The sequence below is a fragment of the Oratosquilla oratoria genome, chromosome 23, assembly GCF_046742065.1.
Source record: "Oratosquilla oratoria isolate Oo_2021 chromosome 23, ASM4674206v1, whole genome shotgun sequence".
Classification (NCBI taxonomy): Eukaryota; Metazoa; Arthropoda; class Malacostraca; order Stomatopoda; family Squillidae; genus Oratosquilla; species Oratosquilla oratoria.
This window is the reverse complement of record NC_134799.1, coordinates 2,202,341-2,227,340: the sequence shown is the minus strand read 5'-3', so window position 1 is coordinate 2,227,340 and position 25,000 is coordinate 2,202,341. Positions and strand designations below refer to the sequence as shown.

The 25,000-nt window shown below is 38.2% G+C and overlaps 1 protein-coding gene across 1 annotated transcript in view; it reads right to left on the bottom strand.

The window, feature by feature from the left end:
* Positions 1-25,000, bottom strand: part of LOC143037862 (uncharacterized) — a 107,673-nt gene that overhangs the window by 69,242 nt on the left and 13,431 nt on the right. The window contains exons 2-3 of the mRNA XM_076206447.1: positions 9,716-9,907; positions 7,480-7,643 (exon numbers count right to left, since the gene is read on the bottom strand). Of these exons, the coding sequence (XP_076062562.1) occupies positions 7,480-7,643; positions 9,716-9,904 (353 nt within the window). The 5' untranslated portion in view covers positions 9,905-9,907. The remainder of the gene's footprint in view (positions 1-7,479; positions 7,644-9,715; positions 9,908-25,000) is intronic.

Here is a 25,000-nt window from a genome sequence, read left to right as displayed (position 1 = left end):
CTAATATTTAGATTATCAATGAAATGGTATAATCAATCTAGAAATGAACTAAAAGAAAGTTTGACAAGTGGAAAGGTGATTATGACAAATTAACGGAGGAAACATAAGCTGGAGGGTTATGTGAAAAACAAGGAGAGGACAAGAAGTACAAAGGAAACACTATATATCAAACAACAATGAGGAATATGGATACGTGAGGAAGAAAGAGTCTAATTTAATGTTATCATGAAACAGCAAAGAAGAGAGGAAAAGTAGAGAGTGGAAAGGAATGTGACAAAGGCATTAAGCGTAGTGAAACGTTGATATGAGTTAGTAGATAGATATAAAAGTACTATTGTCTCAGAATAAGAAATAAAATCGTTTATCAGTAAGAAAGGAGGATCAAAAGAAAGACAGAACGCCAAAGAAATTGCGCAAGTGATTAAGAACTACAAGGAAGACATACATAAAGAAACAGAATTATTTAGGTTAAGGAGATGTGTAGTAGGAGGTGCGTGGCCAATGACAATGAAATTCAAATCACAAAGCACGATGATAAGACACGGAGACTAGCAAGCAAATGCAAGTTAACAAGTGTCTTGGTTAGGACAGATGCAACAGAGGGAAAGAATCACAAAACAGGATTGGTTTAACAAAAGATGTGTAACAGCAAATCAAAAGTGAGGTAAATCACGGGAAAGGTAGGAAAAAAGAAGAACAACGAAGACAAATTGATGTAAAAAGTACACAATTAGAAAACAGAGAGAATAGAACTTTGAAATGGATGTAATTGATATGTGAAAACTTGAAACTAGGTGGTTCTGCATATTTGAAAATGGAAAGCTGAAACACGAGAAAGAATATCCAAGCAAATGGTTGAAAGAAAAGTAAATAAAAAAAAATAATTAATGAATAGAAGTTTCCAATCGGTACCCACCAAGGAAGGGGACTTTGAGGGAGAGATAGTTGAAGATAAGAAAGATCACTTAAACAATGTAAAAGTGGAAGAACGTGAAGTGAATAAACTTCTAGAAAAATTGGAGGTGAGAAAGGCTTCGGGGCTAGATGGGTTCCCGAACTGGATACTGAATATAGTGTAGAGATCAATTAGTGGCCGAAATACACCAGCTCAATAAATATTCCCAGGAATAGGAGAGAGTGCCCCAGCACTGCGAATTAGCCAATGTGGTACCAATTTTTAAGGCAGGAAGCAGGGAGTCAAAATGGGCTTGTGGACATCAGTGTCAGTTGTCTGATGAGTCCACAGGTAATAAGGGAGAAGGACACCGTCATAGAGACACTCGTGGAATGTTTTGGTAGTGACAAACGCCTACTACAGCCAATGAATCATGGAAACTGAAACAGGAATAGAAAAATACCTAAACTAGGGGTCCCTTTTAAGAGTTTTTGTCTGTGCGTGCGCTCGTGAGGGTGTGTATAGAACATAAGATTAATTTATGATGAATCAGCTTGTAACTAATTAATTTAATGAACAGATTATCCTCCATTTTTTCAGTTCTCACCTCTAGAACATGAAAAATATGATGATAATACTATCTTGACAAGGGGAAAAAAATGACTATGGTGGTGGGAGCAAGTTTCCAGTACCCTCTCTCTAGGTCAGTGTTTCTCAACCTTTTTACCTTTGCGTAACCCTTAAAATAAATTGCATGTCTCAAGGAACCCCTGCGCAAAAAAAAAAAATATATATATATATATATATATCATATCTTTCTCATTTTATTTTAATCGTAATAATAGGTTAGATAGGATGATGTCTATATTACATTATAAGAGTAACTAAGAATATGTCGTGCGTATTTAATTATATTACGTATATGAAATTAAATGAAAAAATCTAAAGTGCATTAGCTTATCTCACTTGTTCTCGCAGAACCCTTAGGGACCTTTCGCGGAACCTTTAGGTTCCGGGGAACCCTGGATGAGACACGCTGTTCTAGGTTCTAGTAACACTTTTGAGAGGAAATTTGATTAAACATATCTATATCAAGTCAGTATGCGAACTAAATGCTCCATGTGTGCGACGACTTCATCGAAGGGCACAAACGGTGAAGGAAGAAAGGGATGGAACCAAGATAGATGAAATTGCGATGGAAGCATGAGGTTGACCCGTCTTCACAGACGCAACTACATTGATCAATTCCTTTGTTTCCATTTCCTGAAGTTCAGTGGATACAAGCGTAAGGTTTTCAAGAACAGAACCTCTTCCTATGGTAAAACTGCCACGTTTTCATGAAGGAACGAGTTTGGTGCATGGAGGCAGCACGAAGCCGACAGGAACTGTCGTGACTGAAGACCTTGAGAGGGAGAGTCCTACGAAGCGCTATACAAGGCGAACAAGTACAGCCTGCACTGGAGGTTCCTCACGGGAGATGCTGGGCTGGCACACCGTGAAGGGAAGTAATTGGATTAATTAGGCTGATGATGACGGTGGCTTGTTGGCCCTGAAGGTTAATGACAGCGAGGAACTGCGGCAATATCGTTGTGTGACCACTATAGACTTTGGACTACCTTAGTATACACCGTCCGATCGAGCGAGATGATTATTATTATTATTTTTTTTTTTTTTTTTTTTTTTTTTTTTTTTTTTTTTTTTTTTTTTTTTTTTTTTTTTTTTTTTTTTTTTTTTTTTTTTTTGTGGGGAGGAGAGAAGTCTGTAGGAGAGTGATATGATAGTTGTGTATAAAAGAGGGTTATTGCCCCTGAGCGCGTTTTAGGAATATTTATTAGGGCTTGGTGTCGTGGCTCAGAAGGCATGGGGAGGAGACTTAGGCTTCCAGGCTTGCATCAGTATTAACCAATTTTTTTTTTTTTTTTTTTTTTTTTTTTTTTTTTTTTTTTTTTTGATAGGGAGAGTTAAGCTGAAATGAGAAAATGTAGTATGTGATCACTGGCTTGGAGGACTGGTAATGCAATTGGATAAGACAATGGGGGTTGTGTTCCAGACCACCATGTTGTGACAGGGAAGGGGAAGAGAAGGGAGGAGGGTGAGGGAAAGATAACCAGGAGATGGAACGTGAGGCTCTTGTTGCTTTGGCCTGCTGTTTACCAGCGTTTCTATCCATATGGACAATCTCGAGCCTCTGTTGTGCGTTACTTTGTATTTCGTGTATTGGGACAGGAGGAAATGGGGAATGGGTTGAGAGAGAAGAGAGGAGAAAAGGAAGAGAGGAGGAGGAGGTGAGGCCGGGACGGGAAGAGAGGAGAGAAAGAGAGGAAGATGTCGAAGGAGTGAATAATTTAACTAATTGAAGATTGAGAAAAGAGAGAACAATATACAACATGTGATGAATCTACCAGTTTTATGCAACATGTCATACCAATATATACCTACAACCAATGAGCAACTTATGATTTATGAATAAATTGGAAAAAAAAAATATCAGTAGCAGTAACGAATCCATCCACACGTCTTGAAAAAAGAAAAGAAAAAATCTAAAGGATACCTGATTAAGAATTCTCTCTCTCACTCTCTCTCTCTCTCTCTCTCTCTCTCTCTCTCTCTCTCTCTCTCTCTCTCTCTCTCTCTCTCTCTCTCTCTCTCTCTCTCTGTCTCTCTCCCTCCCTCTCTCTCTCTCTCTGTCTCTCTCTCTCTCTCTCTCTCTCTCTCTCTCTCTCTCTCTCTCTCTCTCTCTCTCTCTCTCTCTCTCTCTCTCTCTCTCTTTCTCTCTCTCTCTCTCTCCACCCAATGCATGCTGTATGTTTGAGGGCGAATTCTAACACTGCCCATGTTCCCAGTAAAACAGGGGTTCCCAAGGTCATGACCCCTAAAAGGGGTCAATAAGGGCACAAATGTATATACATTCAGCCACACAGACCTGCGTAATGACTTGCTTGTATAAAAAAGCAAATACATCCTTCTCATTAAGATACATCATTAAATAAATCATTGTTAATAAACAATAATAAAGTTTTTTGTAATTGCTCTCTGCTGTGATTAATCTTTTGAATTTTAAGATAATGTATCTGCAATATTAAAGATTATTACGTTTTCGGAAGCCATATTAAGGTGGTGGTAGTGGTAGGTTGGTACTACTGAAAAAAGTCGCGTATTAAAAGTTTGGGAAACACTTTTGTAAAATGAGGAAGGCTGCTGTCCTCGTCCTCATTATTCATAATTCCAGGGAAAGACAATCTCAAGGGTTACTGGATCTCTTAATACAGGTTGTGCACTGTCACTCATCTACTTTCCTTAAGAAATGAAGGAGACTGCAAGAGACCGTACGGCCTACACAAGGGAGTACTGTTTCCCTTACTACCTGTCATCCCTATCCTTGAAGCTATCTAATCTTCTCTTAAAATAATTAATTATTTCAACTCTTGATACTCCTTGTGCTCTGTCACTCACTTTCTTTACTTGAAAATTGAGGAGACTGCAAGCGACCGTAAGACCTACACTAGAGAGTTCCATGTCCCATACGACCTGTCATCCTTATCCATAAAATTATCTAATATTTTCTTAAATTAACCAGTTGTTTCAGCGCTCACTACAGAGCTACCAAGTGCCTGAAATAAAAAAGCGATTGTAGAAGTGAGAAAAGGCTGATAATGGATAGATATCGAGAGTATAGTCTTATATGGAAGACTCGTGCCAGGCTCTATTAAATGCTCTTACTCTATTACTCTTTAACTCTACTCAAAGCTCACGTGTCGCACATGAGTTTCTCTCCTCAAAATCCCCCAAAGAGGAAATTAAGATCGCCAGTGTACATTGTTGGTTACGTAAAGTTTTGATGACAAGAGAAAATGAGTTGGTAAATGCTTTAGTCCAGGGTCGGTGGAAGGAATTGCGTGGCCCACTTAGAAAATAGATATCGGGGTCTCTACAAAAGTTCGAAAATGACGTTTTATTTTCGTGTTGCATGCCATTCTTAGCCAAAAATATATTAAACACTAGATATATTAAATATTGAAAGTTTTAAGTTTTTAATACAATCGCCTGGGGGGCTCAAACTGTTCCGGTCTGGGCAGCCTTGAGGCCTGGGGGGACCAATTTGATCAAATCGGTCAAATAGGCTTAGAACTGGGCCTGCTTCAGGCTTATGTTCACGATGAACTTAAATGTTGTAGATAAGCACCAAATTAAAGTTTTTGGACTATAGAAACCTGGAAATGGTCTCTCTTCAGTGTCCCTTCTGGTGTGTTTGCTTAATCAAAGGGTCGTGTTTCCCGAGATGAGGTAAAAGTATAAATCAATCCATCGTTGCCTCGAATTCCACCAAGTGGAAAACCCACAACCTCACAGTGGCCGTTGTCCGTGGTGTGTGAGTGTGGGACCGTTTTAGTGTCATATAAGATTATTCCATTCGTTACTCACTCTGTTGGTAAACCAGTTCTTCCCTGTTTCCTTTTTAAACCTTACAGTTTTCCGTGGCATCGAAGACACAGCGAGTAGCCCAGCCTTCTCTTAAAGACATGTCTTCTGCCCATCACTACAATGAACAAAACACGAGTCACGACGTCTTTTTGTTCGTTTTTCTTAAATCATTATGGAGTTCTATTCATCAACCTCGGGGTCCTCCATTGATGAGGAGAATGACGTCATCCTCAACTAAGATCAGTCACTCATTGACAATCCCGAAAAAGTGTCCAAATTCTCTCTCATTCGTAAGACAGCAATGTGTCTAGATTTGACAAATTTATGTTTAAGAAGGAAATAGGCAAGAATTGGTTTATCAATAGAGTGGTTAACGAATGAAATAGACTTAGTGACCATGTAATGAGTGCTGAAGCTATTAGTTTTAAGAGATTGTGTGTCATTTTGACAAATGGAAATAATCTCCACCGCAAGGACTCGAACCTTTGACTTAGCGACTGCTTATTATGAAACAAAGGCTGGCTGGCTGGCTCGATCCTATCGCCTTTGTTTCATAATAAGCAGTCGCTAAGACAAAGGTTCGAGACCTTGCGGTGGAGCTTATTTCAAGAGATTGAATAACTTTATGGATGGGGATGACAGGTGGTAATGGACATGGAACTGTCTAGTGTAGGCCTTATGGTCTCTTGCAGTTTCCTCCATTCTTATGTTCTACTGTTCCATGTCCACTCGTGGTGGACGTCGAAGAGAACCACGTCCCTATAACACATCCTCAGAATCTATCAATACCTTCTATTCTGTCTGTAGGTGCGGCCCAAGAGGGCTGACATTTGATCCCTGGACTGGACACAACATTCCTAGTAACTTCGAATATTCTACCGAGGATTTTGTTTTTAGTGTTATTAGTAGGTCGTCTTATTGGTGGCAGATCTTCATGGGTTTCCTGTATCCACCCAAAGGAATAATAATAATAATAAGAAGAAGAAGAAGAAAAAGGTTTTCCAATAGACATAATGTCCTTTGACAGCACTACAGACACATTCCCAACATCTTCATTATCTTCATCCACTCTTTCCAGCCTCTACGATAGTGAGACAGGATTAGGAAGAACTCCACGATCGCAGACATCCCCCTCAACTTTTTGTTAACATTGTCCATCTCCAATCCAGTACAACAGAGCTGAAAATTAATCTAGAATTCGAACGCTCTAACAAAATAACTTTAGTCAAGATCAAAATATTTGTTAAATTAGTTCATTCACAATGCAGAGATTTTTTTGTACTGGATTTTACTTAAACTCCGTATGCCATTACAAGAAACCGTTACAAAGATGAGAGACGACATTTTCATATTCAAACAATGTCGATGAATTGCTGTAGAGCTACGTAATTCATAGTCAAGAATCTTCAAGTATAACAAATTAAGATAATTACGCAATTAGAATATTATTATACTGTATTGGACACTAAGCCTAAGGGGGTGACTTTAATAGTTGGATTGCAATGATAATAGATATTCAGGAATATCGTATACAGTTGCATCCACAGCTTTACACAAAAAATTCTTATAACCTAATTCGACCTAAAAAGGTGTCCATTACATGCGTATACACGCTCTCATCCGGGAGGGTGATAGTTGTCGATCACAAGTCCAACACACCATTCAGGACAATGATGAATCACACACACAGACTTCACACACACACACACGCACGCACGCACGCACGCACGCACATACACACACACACACACACATATATATATACATATACACACACACACACACATATACACACATATACAATGCATATGTACACATATATAACACACACACACATTCATAGCGAGCGCTACAGTAAGATATATATACTGTGTGTGTGTTTGTGTGTATCCATACATTTATGAGCAATTTACTATCTTCATGCCTGCACCAGTGTCTTTTGCTTTTACTCTTGGATGCATCGAATGTATGCATACATCGTAATTTCGTTTCGTAAGGTCAGTCTTACGACGTGCATATTCGCATGTCTATACTGTAGCCATTATTTCTTTTGTAATCCAGATAAATTAACGTTTATTCTTTCCTTCACTATCTTTTGTATCGAGCGATGACAAGAGAAAACGAAAACGAAAGTGAGAAAGCGACATGACGTCACCACCTACCTTGGTGGAGGCCCAGGGGCGGGACGGAGAGGCTGTGGTGGGATAGGTATGTCCTGGGATTCGGAGCCGTCGTCTCCATTACCACCTAGATCGTCCAAATTCGTGAAGCGTTTGTACGAGCCAGTGCGTGGCCATAGGCCAATCCAGTCTAGGTCATCGTTGAACTGGAAGAAGGAAAGATACGAAATATATATTTATTATTCGTTTTTCTCTGCTGTCTCAAGATGAAATTATATTCTATACTGATGACGTAGGCTTACTGTCCTAAGGCACAAACAAACCTGTGGCTTTTTATTTTCGTTAGCTCTGATCTCGGGCAAGTTTGAAGCCTGAATAATTTGAGATACTGTTCTCGTCTAGCGAGGAAATAGAATATTTAGGGTCACAAACCGAAAACTAATTGTAATTAGTGGATGTCTGGCAATTGATTTGAAACTTTGTCTTCTTCAGTAGGCTAAAGAACAGTAATGCATAACATATGTGCTGAAAGTTGGTTGATAACGCTTAACATAACCTTTTGCTTCTCAAACGGGAGAAATCGTCACTTTGCATATATTTTTTCTGTGGGTAAATAGCCATAGCTAACAACAATTCTAGATATTCGACTCCATTCCATGCCTTGTCTTTGAGGTATTTGTACTACTTAGAAGTATCTAACATCGTTCCGGTCACTTTCTTTACTATCACTTCAGCCGTACCTTCTCCCACTTCCTCCTTATTCACATTTATCTTATTTCTAATTGTCATCATCACTTATCCCATTTATCTTTTCCCTACAATCTGTATTTTTCAACCCCACTTGTATATCAATATTCTTTTTAACTTGGTATTTATCAGGCACATGATATTTGGTTTGTTTACTTTCAAATAATACTTTATTTAAAAACCTAACCTTTATCAAACTTTCAATTTTGTTTTCAATACTTAATTTCTCTACGCTGAATCCAGTTCCATCGTTTTCACTTCTCTCTCGATATCATATCATTATTATTATTGTTATTACTATCATTGTTATCATTGTTATTGTTATTATTATTATTGTTTTTATTATTATTGTTATTATTATTATTGTTATTATTGTTATTGTTATTATTATTATTTTATCATTATCATTATTATCATTATTATTATTATTATTATTATTATTATTATTATTATAATTATTATCATTATTATTATCATTATTATTATAATTATTATTATTATTTTTTTTTTTTTTTTTTTTTTTTTTTCGTGGTTTCCGAGGCTGGTACCATCTCGGACCTCAACCTTGTCAGTGGTCCGGAACTGTTCGAACGCAGGATAGACGGTGAGTCCATGGTATGCTACTGTTGCAGTGACAATACCCAAAGGTAACTGATATATCACACAGTGATGTCCAAATTACCTCAGATCCTGAGGTAAGCAGCGGTCAGGGGCCATTTCTCAGAATGGACCCCGAATTCACAGCGTGGTTACCAAACACGCGCTCTACCAACCGAGCTACTTCGTGTGTTTCCTTCCTTCGTTGTTCTGGGCTAGTTTGTTTGTTTATTTATTTATTTATCTATTTATTCATTTATTAATTTACTTATTGTTAATTTATTTATTAATTTATTTATCTATTTCATTCTATTTATCTATCTATTTATTTATTTGTTATTATTATTTTCTTTATTTATTATTATTTTTTTCTCCTACATATTTTCCCTGGTGCAATTTTAACCTGACTTGGCTTAAGACTCGTTTTCACCAAGGTTATTTTACATTCTGATATATATCTATATATATATATATATATATATATATATATATATATATATATATATATATATATATATATATAAAAACACTACATAGCTGTTCTATTTCAATTTTCTGTTTATCATGGAATGCATACACTTTGCGTTCTAGATCCTATACACCCAATTCCTTATATGAGGTCTGCTACTTTCTCATTGCATCCCATACTTGTCTGACGTTCTGAATAGACATTTTATTTATCATCAGTCTTGATCTCCCTGAATGTTCCATAGAATATTTCCGTTTCTGGTATCTTATTTTCATGATGACAATTTTTAATACCAATGTATAAAACAGTTAGGGTCCGTCGGCTTTTCAATGCAAGAACTGAAGCTTCTCATCCTATTTTGATTGCTTTTGTGTTCGCAAATGTGACGCATACTATCAACAAATCAGTGTACAAAATAAAGATACGACAGTTTCCAAACTGACGTTGACAAGTAACCATACTTACAAGATATCCTCTTGTACTAGAAGTCCTCTCTGCCTGGCATAGCTTGGTCTTTTCCTCGCCAGATGCCTTCACCCACGCCCACGCCCACGACCACACGCCCAGGAGCCGCCCAAGAAGCACCAGGAGCACTGCGATAGCAATACTCCCCAGCACCGTCACAGCCAAAGCGCCGGCCGATGATGACTCCATATTCTATGGACCAAGAAGAGTAAGAACCGTTTCAGAAACTTGTACACAAATACTAGTCTATGGTTACATAAACATGGAGGTCATACAGTATTGATATGAAAGCATTTCAGTCTCTTACTATGCATGCTTTAATGAAAAAAATACGAGTATGTAATGTATGTGATTATTGATTCATCTGAACATATAAGTGTACTTTGACAACACTTATGTTAGGGGGTTAGGCTTATCTTACCTGGTATGAACCCCGTTTCAGATACTTGCAACCCTGTCCATATTATCTCCTGCCTAACAAGAGGGAGGCAAGATTTCGAAACGAGATTCGGAACCAGGAAAGAAAACGAATTGCTCTCTCATCATATTTAAGTGGTGTACCTTAGTAAAACTGTGGAAGCGACTAAAACTGACTGTATATTCAGTCACCGTCTCTCACATCTCAGTAACATCATTCTAACAACTAGAAAACCTGCATCAATTGTGTGTGATGGTGGAAGTAAGAGAAAGTGATCTCGGGAAACGCTTGAGGTGTAATCATCTTGGGTTAGTTTTCCTTCGACCGTTCCAGCAGATTTACAGTCCGCAGCTTTCGAGAAGAAATTTGATATGTCGGAGGAAAATCATGTTCCTCCAGCATATCAAATGACATTCTACTGTATGTATTTTTGTTGAGAAAATAAAATGGTTTGCCATAGTGATTTTACGCCGGAAAAAGTGCTGGAGATGAGCGGAACCGCCGATAATTTGGGATTGGAGGAAAAATATCCCAGTGTGATAACGTCTACAGAGGAGAAGCGACTGAGACTGAAAATATATTGTCACTGCCTCTTTCACTTACAATAACTTCATTTATTTATCTATTTATATTTTCATTATTATTGTATAATACTAACAACTGTAAGTCCTGCGATGATGGTGCGTCATCTCTAGAAACGCTTAGACAAAATCAAACCGGGGCCCAGGAGTCGACCTGTGCGAATGTCGGGAGAGGCACCGGTCGGCGGCAACCTACGTGATTGAGCAGCCCTATTTAGCATCACCTCTGTTTACCCTCACAAAGGAAAGTGATAGAATATGTGCCCCCATACCTCGCCTCCCCGAAGCTGACTGCATAGTGATCACCCATAATAACGTATGAATAATGATAACAATAATGATAATAAATAATGAGTAACAATAATAATTTATGATGATAAAAAAGCAAGGAAGGAACAACAGTTTTCTCAAAATCAAAGTCCCTCTGTTGCAGTAGTCCCGCCCCGTCCCGGAACACTTCCCAATCAGCAAAGCAAACCCCCCCCACCCCCACCCCACCCTCAAAGGAAGAACAATCTACACCAGAACAACTACTCACCTTCACCACAGAAGGCAATGTTCGCTGCCGTCGACGTTATCAACATACCCAAGCAGCACAATCAATAACTACTATCCGGATCCCACTAAGAGATATTGCATTCCCAAGCCTGTACAACCCTCCTTACTATCAACTTGACCCATACCAAGATGAAGCGGACCCTGACATCGACAGTTCAAGATTCTTGGTCCTTAAGTCTACCAATAATGAATCAATGACGAAGATATGCCCCATGCCTTTCCCATACCGTCTCTCTCTCTCTCTCTCTCTCTCTCTCTCTCTCTCTCTCTCTCTCTCTCTCTCTCTCTCTCTCTCTCTCTCTCTCTCTCTCTCTCTCTCATTTCTGTCCCACATCTGCTAAATCCGTTCTTTTAGGAGATCCTCGCTTATTTATGGCACAATATTCCACATCCAGGTTGTAACATTTCAGAAATATTTCCTACTTCTGTTTTACTCGTCTCTGAACACTTTCCAGTCAGTTTCTTCCAAGAATGTTATCAATCTTGTAAAATTTTGTTTTGGCATAGTTATATCTACATTGTCTAAACGACTCGTCTCCTAGTTCTTCATTTCCCATTAACATGTGGAATTTCAGGACTTTTTTATCGATCTTACTTATAAGACGTTGGATTTTTTTTAACACTGGGTTGTTTTGTTTATAGTAAGTACAATCGTGCTGGTGTATCTTCACGTCTACATTTTGCTGTTTTTTTTGTATCCACTGGCTTAATCACATCGTTCGCTGCTATTATGACAGTATATTACCCCATGCCTGTTCAAGTCCACCTGTTTCCCACTCCAACTTCACCTCTCCACAATTAAATGCAAATGACCTCAGGGTTGCTTACCAAGCCCTAAAGAAACTCCGCTCCAAATCTGTGACCCACAGAAACACAATCCGAACAGCTGATGGCAAGTTAGTGTCAAGTTTGGAAGGGTGTAGCCTTATTGCCTAGTACATTGAGCAGTTATTCATGGGTGACCCTCGGTAATGTTCGGATGACGGTTGCCTATCCACTAATAAACGATTCCCCATCTTCTCTGACAGAGGTCAAAGAGTCTGTATGTTGAAGGGTGGAAAGGCAGCTGGCATCGGCAACATCAGTGTGTTGCTGAAAGCTGGAGGCGATGCCATAATCCTCGGGTTGCATGGGGTACTATTCCCTCTGACTGGAAAAATTGTGTGGTCGTCCCTATCTTGAAGGAGAAAAGGGACCGGCAGGACAACAACTGCTGTGGTATTACACCTCTCAGTGTGTCAGGTTAGACCCATTTGGTACTGACGTGGGTTCGTTCACATCTGCTAAAGTTTCAGAGCCCTGAGCACTCTGGCTTGATGCCAGGTCAACAGCTGTTGACCTGGCTTAGACTCTGGAATAGAGTGCTGCCAAGTATAGAGGACGCGTGTCAAGCTTCCTTCCTGTTAATTACGGAGTGAGACAAAGGCACGTCCTCGCCCCAACATTTTTCAACACCTGCATAGACTGCGTGTTGCTATTTCTAAAATATATCCTCTTTTTCTTCCCTGCATCTTTAATTCCTTCCTTCAACAAAAATTTCTCTGTTATTAGTCATTCACTATTCTCTTCCGGCCTTACTTTCTTCTCTAGTTTTATTTACTAGATTTTTTGTTACTCTGATTATTCTGCTACACTCCTCTTTCAAATATGGCTTTGCTAATTTATCTAAGTGATCGTTTCATCTTCCATATTTTGTGATCTAGAAATACTATTGGTTGTGACCTCCATTTGGATATATTAACCTATAAGGAACGCTCAACAATAATTATTTATAACCGCTTGAGCAACTCTTATAGTTTTTTTTTCTCATTTTGGTCGAGCTATAATGCATTCCTTGTTCTATCCCAAACGTATAACATTTTTTGTACATATTTTACCAGAGCGTCATTTCTTTATGATACCTTTGTTATTATTATTTTTCTTTTACATTTTGTTCTTCCTTCTTTTGTCGTTTCATAATATATTTAATTTAAACTTCAACTTTTTCATGTACCTTTTTCCAATGCCTTTATTCTTGGATAATTCTTTTGATATTTTCTTCATTCTAGCCATGATGCCACATTAACTAATTTGTTCGTTATCTTTGTTTTATCATACGTGCTTTTGATATATCAAATTAAAAATTTCGTTTTTTACTTAGTCTATTTAATTCGTCTTTCTGTTAGTCAACAAAATATGGTCACTAAGACAAACTATTTCATTCAGCCTCGAGGAAGTTCGTTATCAAATGCTCCTTGAGTTGAATCCTATTATTTAGCATAATCACAGCTTTCCTTGCCATTTCTGTGTTATTAACGAATACGCTCAACAAAACATTCATTTGTGCAAATTCTCATCTTTAGTTGCTGTTACACTTTTTTAATTTCATTCGCAATATTTCCCTCATCAGTATCCGAGTCAAGCTCCGTGTTTCCTCCGCTGAACATCGTCATTGTTTACATTTCAACTGTCGACTCGACTTTGTCATCTATATTTCCAGTTCCAATTTTCATTTTTACTTCTTCCGATTTCCCTTTCAATTTTCATATTTCAAAATCCACACGTCCGAGATATTATACATTTTTTCTAAAACAGTAATTACACTATGTATTCTTTTTTTCTATCTTACATCGTCACTGTCTTTGATGTCTTTTACTACGAAACGAACGATTCAGAAGCGAGGAAGGCTGGCCTTGACCTCAGCAGTCGGTCGTTGCATCTGTCGTCTCCCTGTTTTATTCTTTTTCCCACTTCGCCTTTTTCTTTGATTTGTTTTTTAGCATCGATATTCATCTCATTAGTAGATTTTTTCTTAATTTAATTTATCAGCCAGTGTTATGTCTTTGTCCCCTTGTGTATGTGTTCATATTTAAAACACTGCGGAATACTTTACCGCACAGTTCACGGTATAGGTCCTCCGTGTACACGCGCGCACACACACACACACACACACACACACACACACACACACACACACACACACACACACACACACACACACACACACGACTCGTGGCGCTGTGGTAGAGTTCCCGGCTGGCACTACGCGGTCCGGGTTCGAATCCCGCCCAGGGCTAAAATAGTCTCAGTATCGCTGCGCTGCGGGTCGTTACTCCAACTGTCGTGGGCGGGGAGTTGGGTGTGTGTGTGCGTGTAATGTCAAAGTATTACCCATAGATCGGTCATACGAGCTCTGAGCCCTCATTCGGGAGGTTAATAACTGTCGATCACGAGTGCAACATGTGATCCAAGACCATGGTGAATCACACCATGGTGAATCACACACACACACACACACACACACACACACACACACACACACACACACACACACACACACACACACACACACACACACACACACACACACACACACACACACACACACACACACACACACACACACAATTTAAATCTAGATATGATAGATTTGAGAATAAGAAATAGGACCCCACGAGCGTTGCTCCTTTCCTGAATGCTACAATTTGGTTTCACCATTGTCTTGGATCACGTCTTGGACTCGTGATCGACAGCTATTTACAACTCTGAAGAGAGTTCAGAGATCATAATATATGACCGATCTATAGGTAATGCTGTGCAGTGATACTGAAATGATTTCAGCCCGGGGCAGGATTCGAAGCCGGACCGCCCTAGTGGCGGCCAAGAACTCTAACCACTGCGCCACGTGGAAGCATTCACATATAGTGATTTGTTTGCCGAGCAAGTTAGAGCGTCACTGCTACTTTCGGAGGTTGAAAAGACGACAGTTCGAACCATGCCCCCAGCGAGTTGGACCAAGGGCATGGTTCATTAAATTCCACGCCACGAAGTCCTCTGTAAGGGGCACAGGCCTAGCCTCCTGATAGAGACAACCGAAACTGATTCAACCGCAGGGTCTTACTGGTTACATGAGAACATAAGAATGAAGGAGACTGCAAGAGACCATAAGGCCTACACTAGGTAGTTCCATGTCCATTACCACCTGTCATTCCCATCCATAAAACTATCTTACCGTTTCTTAAAACAACCGATAGTTTCAGCGCTCACTACATGGTTACTAAGTCTATTCCATTCGTTGACCATCCTATTAGTAAACAAATTCTTGCTTATTTCCTTCTTAAATCTAAATCTGTCCAATTTAAATCCATTAATGCGAGTCCTGGTAACTTAATTGTAGTAAGGAGTCTGTGCAAGCGTAATCTAATAGGTTTATCTTTTGGTAAGCCACGAGTGTTTTAGTTGGGTAACATACGTATGTCTTTTCTGAATAAATGGAGGGAAATACATTATGAAATAAAGTTGAATTATGTTAGCTTCATAATACATATATTATATTCGTCTCCCTTCCGAGTTTTCACTCTCCAAAATGGTGCTCTATATATATAATAATGTCTAAACAGAAGCATCAGTATGTTTATCAAAAGGATAAGTGGTCGGAATTAATAATTGATTAATCTAAGCATAGCAAATATTCACATGGTTATGGAGTTCTATTGGTTCTATTCCAGAATCACGCAAACACATTTTTCAATTTTTTATTTTTTTATTTGAAAGACCTATTTTTCTATGGAATAGCTACGTTAGGTCAGGTTAGGTCAGATGAGGTTAAGTTAGTTTAGCTTGTATTAGGTTAGGAGTTATCTGACAACGTAAGTTTCATGTCGAATATCCGTGCTTGCGTGATTTTGAAATTTTATCGTTGTATGTCATGTGAGACAATGTGGTTCTTGTATTCTATATAAAGATCCGAGGTCATGAAAATTACTGTGATTTGGGTAGCTAAACACGAACATTGGGAAAAGCACAGGGCAAGTAAGCACCTCAAATTCCAAGAACTCGATAAACATATAATCTGTCACTATGAAAGACCAATGTGACTGTCATCAACATGTCATAATTATGTTTAGATATAACCCACTGTCGGGGAAACAAAGCCAAAGAAACAGACGATCTGTATATTTCGACCACAACTGTGATCCTCTTCAGCAGTTAAAGTACAAAGGTTAGATGATATTTTATAAATGTGCAACGACATTTTGGTTCTGTGAATGTCATAGTTATGTTAGTAAATGGTAAATCTTTCCCTTCTTAGGTATAAAAATAAATGTCCCACACTCGATCCTCCGATGCAAAATGACATTGACAACAACAATTAATAGGGTGCAATGTTAATTATTTATTTCTTTGTTTGTTATTATTTGTCTGTTTATTAATATTTCCATGATTATCATTTATTGCTATTTATCTATTAATATTTACTATTTTACCTGTTTGTTTATTATTTACCTTTACTTATTTATTTATTTACTTATTCTATTTATTATTATTCATATTATAAAATTTATTTATTTATTTATTTATCCTTATTATATATATTTTTTTCATCCGACCTAGTTATGGACCAAAAGGTCTCCTGTTGGCATGCTCCTCCTTTGTAATCCTCTATAATTAGAAATACCATTATGATTATCCAAATGTGCCGCAATAAAACACACAATGCTGGATAGAATACATGTAACTGGATGAAACCGATTAACGAGATCCAGCTACAAAATTACGAATACAATCAGGTACGAAAAGGGAAACAATGGGATCAGGTAACGCGGAGAAAAGTGAAGTCTAAAATGAAAGGCGTTCGATCCGGTGTAGGTTAATCGAAATCGGTTCAACCGAGGCTGCTTTGATCCTCTTGCTACCGAAGCTAACATGGGCAGGTAACTCGAGTGGCGATGGGGATTAGTTTTGCTTCGATTAATCCGGTTTCCGTTAACTCCATTAACATTTTCGCGAAATCATGAACAGAATTTGGAAGTTCAAAGCAAATTATTAAGTTTATATCACGATGAAAAAAGGATGGGGTGAATTTTGGCTTAACACTTTGAAGCCTCGTCTGGTAATTATATCCACACACACACACACACACACACACACACACACACACACACACACACACACACACACACACACACACACACACACACACACACACACACACACACACACACACACATTCAAACACACGACTCGATTGCGCAGTGGTAGCGTTCGCGCCCGTCAATACGGCAGTCCGGGTTCGAAGCCCGCCCAGGGCTGAAATAATTTTAGTATCGCTGCGCTTTTAGTCGTTACTCCAACTCTTTTGGGTGGGGAGTTAGGGGTGTGTGTGCGTGTAAGGTCAGCATTACCCATAGATCGGTTATATATGAGCTCTGAGCTCTCTTCTGGGGGTGGGAATAGCTGTCAGTCACGAGCCCAACATGTGATCCAAGACCATGGTGCATCACACACACACGCACACACACACACACACACACACACACACACACACACACACACACACACACACACACACACACACACACACACACGTACACAAACACACATACGAATAAAGATATATAAAATTTGACAAAGATTATCTGTTAGTTTACAATGAAAAAACATCATGAGAACTTTGTACAAAATTACAGAAGAGATACTGTTTAATAAGAGTTAGGAAGTAAATATTTACATATAAATGCGTAAGTTTGTGGGACAAATCAGAAAAAGAAATAATAGAAGCCCACAATCTTATTGAAAGCGCATTTTGATAAATAAATACATACAAACGGGAGCCCACGAGCATAGCTCCAGCCCTGTATAATACAAATAAGTAAACACGATTAGATAAGCACACACACGTAAGCAAACACACACACACACACACACACAAATTCTCTATTAATTGAAAGCAAATACATTGCCACGTATTTATCTTCTCTGAGAATGTGTATGCTTCAGGTTTCCTCCCCTCGTACTCGTCACATCTTCTGATCCTCATTTACCTGTTGCTTCCTCAACTTATCTTGCCTGTTTTTGCATTTATGTCTCTGGGTACCACCAACCTTACCACACAAATAATCATTCTTGATAGTCTTTGACTCCCTTAAATCTACATGCAATCCCTTGATCTCTTCCATCATTGCTATGCCTACCCACTACCTTCCTTCCTCCCCGCCATTGTTTGTTCTCATCAGTATAAATCCTGATTATCTTTTCTTACACTAATTTTTCTATTCTTTCTTCTATCCGCCTTCTATCACGTCTCATCTATTGTTTGTTCATATCAATGTTGTCTGGGGGTACTCAACATAGATCATAAGGGTACATAAACAAACAAAGAATACACACACACACACACACAACAGAAACATCCCATGTTCAGTGACGGCAAAGGGAGAGGGAGCGGAGGGTTGGGTACGTGAACAAACAAGGAACGCACACACATATAATTAATATATTATTTGCATTATCTTAAATAAAACTGAGTTTATTCAGCCACGATGAACGAGGGAGGGGGGGGATGGTACGTAACAGTAGAAGGTAATACAGGGTAGAATAGACGAAAATGTTTAGACAATACTGGTTCATATCATCACTACATCCGACTACGTTCCTGATTTCCGAAAACGCAACACTGACAGTTCTGGACTTGCATCTGATAATTAATCCAACTCTTATTTCCATTATGTCCAACCTCATGCAATAATTTGCTCTATCTACCTAATTCGTGTCATTGCCTAACACTTCCAATATAACGTATTTGGATCCACAACTTATACTGAATTATTTCCCCCCACGCTAACACAACTTTGTATGGACCACACCACTGGTTTCGCTACTTCACGTACATCTGACAACAAAGACGTCTTGGCAACAAAAGCTTAGACATGTACAATTTCATAACATCATTTGTATCGTGCACTGTGCTCATACCCAAGGAAAAAATAATCTAGTCCAACAATACAATTCAATCTCACCACGACAATTCAAAAATTCGCCCCCAGACCTATGTCAGTTGCTTTATCTCCCCTACATCAATACGAAAGTTCAAATGTGATTATGATAATCCTTCTCCGAAGCATAATTATTATCAAATCTATTTATGTAATCTTTGAAAAGGCTTTCGATACTAACTCAAATATTATATTGGTCCTAAACCCGCCCAGAACATTTGAATTTTCTATTCGTGCATGTAATTTAAAAATATTAAAATTTCCGTTGAACCTTACTCGCTCGAAGCCACTTCAATTTACTATATCGTTACTCGCTTGCGGAAGATAAAGTTCCCTTTAGTTTTACACAAGCTTGATATTTACCTTCCCTTTAATTTTACTCGAGGAATCTATTTTCATTTACTGTTTATTCTACGCACGGAAGGCTTTAAATCTAAATATAATTCTGCACACGGCTGGTATCTGAATTTATCAATGAAACAGTTCCCTGTACGAATTACTATGTAACTTTATTTCAACTTTTGATGGGTTTGACATCAATCCTGTTTTGTTATTAGCAAGTCTTCGGCCTATGGGTTTGTCTGGGGAAATTATATTAGTTATTGTATCACACAACACACTGTGAGAACTTGGTGTGATTTCCCACTCCCTGTGGTAGGATTCCTTTCTGTTCCGTCCGGACACGAACTCGATGTCATACGGTACGTTCACTCAAGCCTGTCTATCGAGCAATCTGTACGCTGATAAGCTGATTTTACGACGCTCCACCCTCTATCATCCCAATTTGTAGGCTCTTTCGACATGATAGCGTCGACCTACAATGTACTGTGGGGACAAAACAAAAAAGAAACGATACGTTCGGCCGTATACGACAGTTTTCCCCCACAGCACCTATTAATCGCTACTGTACACCGCTGTCCCCCTCTTCCGTGAATGTGGGTGGCGAAGGAAAATTGCCAATTGCTCAATTTAATTTTTTTTTTTCTAAAAGTTGATGGAGGACGCATTGGAAAAAAAGAGAGAAAACGCTGATTACTCCATACTGTTGGCGGTACAGGATAATTAAAAAGGTTTGATTCCAATGTTTGTGAGGCTTTCAAGCGCTGAGCTGGGATCGACCTCGGATCTGGGTCCTTGCAGGCCCTCGACGCCAACCTTCACACCACCAAGTCGTTGTGTGTGTGTGTGATTCACCATGGTCTTCGATCACGTGTTGGACTCGTGATCGACAGCTATTTCCCTCCCGGAAGAGAGCTCAGAGCTCGTGTATGACCGATCTATGGGTAATACCCATACATCTTCAAGGTACAGATTAAACAAATCGGATTGAAATAAGAAAACTATCACACCTGATCTCACCCTCCACAACCCAACAGAAATTACCTAACTATATTAACGTAACCTACAAACAATCCATTAACCAAAGTTTACACAAAGACTTGCATCTAGATTACCATTAAACCCAGGTATGGTAAACTAGATGAATGTATTGTTAGTTGAAATTTTTACATATGTAGGTCAAAGCTGGTTTCTTCGTTGAAAAGGCAGGTGAGATCATAAAGGTCTTCTCCTCATCACAGCCCTCCTTTAGGTATTGTGTAAGGGCTCACGCAACTGAATATGTCGACTTTATTTTGTGTTTGAAGATGTCATGCTCTACGAAAGATTTAGGTTCCCATTTTATTTATCCTTTGTTGATATTCATTTAGGTATGTTACCTGGTCTTGTGATTATCTCCGTTCATGTAAATATACATACTTAGATGCGTGTTGATACATGTAAAATACAGAGTATATACAGTGTATTACTCCTACCCTATCGCAAGGGACCTGCAAAGCAATGGCGGCTGTGCGAGATGAAAGTTTGAGAGGATTATTTCTCCCGCCACACATCACAAAGAAAAACAAAAAGAAAAGAAAAGAAAATATCACCTCCGTTTGGAGAAGAGATAATACCAAAATGGACGAAAGAAAAGAAAAAAAAATAGAAATTATATAAGTATTCATTTCTGAGTGGAGATTCGTCTGTATGGAGGCACTAAAATGTCGACTGCATAAGATATACAGTCAATACGCCATACGGTGTAACTGTCTACATATGTATGTCAGAGTTCACCCCCCGAATTATTATTATTTTCTTTTTCACCAAAATATTTAAAGAACTTTAGACATATTGATTTCGCTGAGAAATCAAATCTTCAAATGCTTCACTTTAGCAAATGCTCCCTTGTGCCTCATGCTAGCAAATGCTCCCCTATTATTATCACAATATTCCAGAGGTGTTAATTATGAATTGTTCCATACTATTCCTTACCACATATTATGTTATGAGCATTTATTTACTTATTCATTTATATATTCATATATGTATATTTATTCACAATTCTATTTCATTTTTTATTTCCATTTTTTTTTTCTTATTCTAATTGATTTATTTTTTTTACCTCAAACTATTTCGAACGCAGCCGGATACCTTTATAACGTAAGTTATTCGTAAACTATATATATATATATATATATATATATATATATATATATATATATGTATATATATATATATATATAAGTGTGTGTGTGTGTGTGTGTGTGTGTGTGTGTGTGTGTGTGTGTGTGTGTGTGTGTGTGTGTGTGTGTGTGTGCGTGCGTGTACATACCTACAATGTAATCAATGTAAAGCCTTACAGCAAATTCACTTGCTGCCAGGCAGGACTCGACCAACTTTCTCTATTACAAGTGGCGACGCCCTAATCTGGTTAGCTAGGACAGTGAGCGTCCCTCAATTAACGACTATACAATATCATACATCATATGATATACATTATACATAAATACACACACACACATACATACATACACATACACACACACACACATATATATATATATATATATATATATATATATATGTGTGTGTGTGTGTGTGTGTGTGTGTGTGTGTGTGTGTGTGTGTGTGTGTGTATTCACCTCGGATCTGCTGCAGCCTCTGTTCGAGACAGCCAGACACCACCCTACGGCAGTGAGCTCAGAGCTCATTATTTGTGTGTGTGTGTGTGTGTGTGTGTGTGTGTGTGTGTGTGTGTGTGTGTGTGTGTTTGCGCGCGCGCGTTCCAGTAGGTTTCTTGTGTTGTTTGTTTTGTGTGAAATGAAGAGGATGTCGTCAACATAACGGTACCACTTGGAGTTATCTGGGACGATATGTAGAAAATGGTCCCTTTCCAAAGTCTCCATATAGAGCGATGGGTAGGGATGTGGTACCGTTATGTTGACGACATCCTCTTCATTTCACATAAAACAAACAACACAAGAAACCCTCTGAAACAACTGAATAACGTAGACCAATATATATATATATATATATATATATATATATATATATATATATATATATATATATCTAATGTGTGTGTGTGTGTGTGCGTGTGTGCGTGTGTGTGTGCGTGTGTGTGTGTGTGTGTGTGTGTGTGTGTGTGTGTGTGTGTGTGCGTGCGTGTTTTACCTAGTATTTACCTAGTTGTACTGTACGGGGTTGAAGCAATACTCATGGGGTCCTTTCTCGTTTCCTTGAATTCTTTTACAGCCCTGGCTTGGGTTACATTTTCATATAACTTATTCTATTCAACCTGTGTACACTTCTATGTGGAAAGCTATACTTGACATCTTTTAAACATTTTCTTTTCCGTTTTCTACTATGACCTCCTTTTGATTTTTCTTCTCGTATTAGTAATCTTCTCGAAACAATTTTCCAGGTTACATCTCATGATCATGTCACCTCTCTCTCTTCGTTCTTCCTAGGTAGGAAGACCCATTTTCCCAAGTCTTTCTTCGTATGTCATGTTTTTTTAGACCAAGAATCACATTGGTTGCCGCCTTTTGTATTCTCTCGATTTTTTTTATGTTTTTCTTTAAGGTAATCACAACAACCTTGCGTATTTTAGTATGGACAGTATCAAGCTTTAAATGATTTTCTTCATCATGTCATCTCCGGTAGAATAAAATGCCAGTTTATATCTTTCAGCAGATTTTTGGTCTCTGTTTCTTTCTTTTTTTGTATGCTTTAAGTTATAGGGCATCTTTGATTATACCTAAGTCGTTTTCCTCCTTTGCTTTTGCTATTATCTAATTTCAACTCTGTGTTGAAATTAATTTTCCACTCCTGATTCCACTTGAATACTTCATCAAAGTCCCTTCTCAACATTATAACATCCTTCTCGTTTTTCACCCTCTTCATTATCATTGCATCGTCAGCATATAGGTCTGCATAGCTATAAATTTCTTTCGTCATGTCATTGATATATACGAGGAACATTAAAGGAGCCAAAACTGAACTCTACATCCCTGGTTACTCTTCATTTATGACTTTTTATCTTTCACTACTGTTCTCATACGTCTGCCTTTTAATGTTTTCTTATCCATTCTAATATACTTCCACTAAGGCTTACTATCTTTTCCAATTCCCTTAGGAATCTAGTGTGGCACCTTGTCAAAGGCTTTTTCCAAGTCCAAACATACACAGTCCACCTCTCTCATGCAATACATCAGCCACTCTCAAGTAGAAAGTGGCAGGTTTGTAATACAAGACTTTCCTTCTCTGAATCCAAGTTGATTGTCTATTAATATTCTTTGTTGTGCCTAAAATTTTGAATATCGACATGTGATGTGGGCAGTAAGCTTACTAATTTACACGAAGCCTATGTGGGCCCCTGAGCAAGCATAACAAGCTAGGCGTCGTTTACTTGATGACTCCAATAATTCAACCATTCTTCTCACAATTTGACCATATCATTCTAAGATGACGTTTGTATAACAATTTTGAGTAAATATCTAATTTTCTAATGACGAACTCTGAAAGGATTAAAAACAGAACGGGTGAAACAATAGTTTGCGTTGCAATTTGTATGAAAAATAATAGTACCCTTCTAAGACCCAGTCACGCGTATTTACAGCTTGATTTGATATTTGTCACAAATTATTCACTTCTTGATGCTACGAAAATGGACAAGCTGAATTCCAGATAATGAAAATAGCATTAAATTTTTTGTCAAATCCATCAACAGGTTTTTAACGAGTTTTCTGTCTTTTAATGTCAAAGTTACTTTTTTTTTTAGAAAAAATAATTCATGTTTCTAATCTGGTTCCCTGGTTCATTGATATTTAGTAAAAATTAAAATATCTGGTTTTAGTATGGTTTTGTCGTTTCTTCTGTTTGCCAAAATCGTGAAACAGGCACTTTTGATTATTCAATAGGCAGCCTGCACAAAGAAACAGATTATGTAATTAATTAATTACGTTATATTTTAGATCACTCAGACTCTGTATTACGAAATGGACAGCCATTCACCTTTAAAAAAAAATCAATAAATTATTTGTAACACAAATCAGGTAATGTCAAATTACAGGCACCACACACACACATACACACACACACACACACACTCACACACACACACACACACACACACGCACGCACACACACACGCGCACGCGCGAGCAGAGTGAAGACTTAAGCAAGATCGGGAGAATACAAAGATCAGCAACCAAACTGGTCGGTAAACCACAAGAGGAAAGACTTAAAGCACTGGGTCCGCCAACTTTGAAAGATTGAAGAGAAAGAGGTGATATGACTACAATATTCACGTTTTTAAAGTACTGCATTAAAAGAAGATTACATTGACAGAAGAGATCTCATGATTAAGGACAGGAGGACTTTAAGAGGTTATGAGAATAAATTAAGGAAGACGGCATGTTTAAAAGATGTGAAAAAATACATCTTTCCATATATGTGCATAAATATTTGGAATACCTTAGGAAGTGATATAGCCTAGGCTGGAAAAATATGTGAATTGAAATCTAAATATGATAACTGGATATCAAGGACAGACCAAGTTGATATTAGACATACAGTAGAGTTGAGGCTGGGAATGATCAACTGGAGAGTAGGAGACAGGATCCAATGAGTATTGCTCCCTTCCTGTATA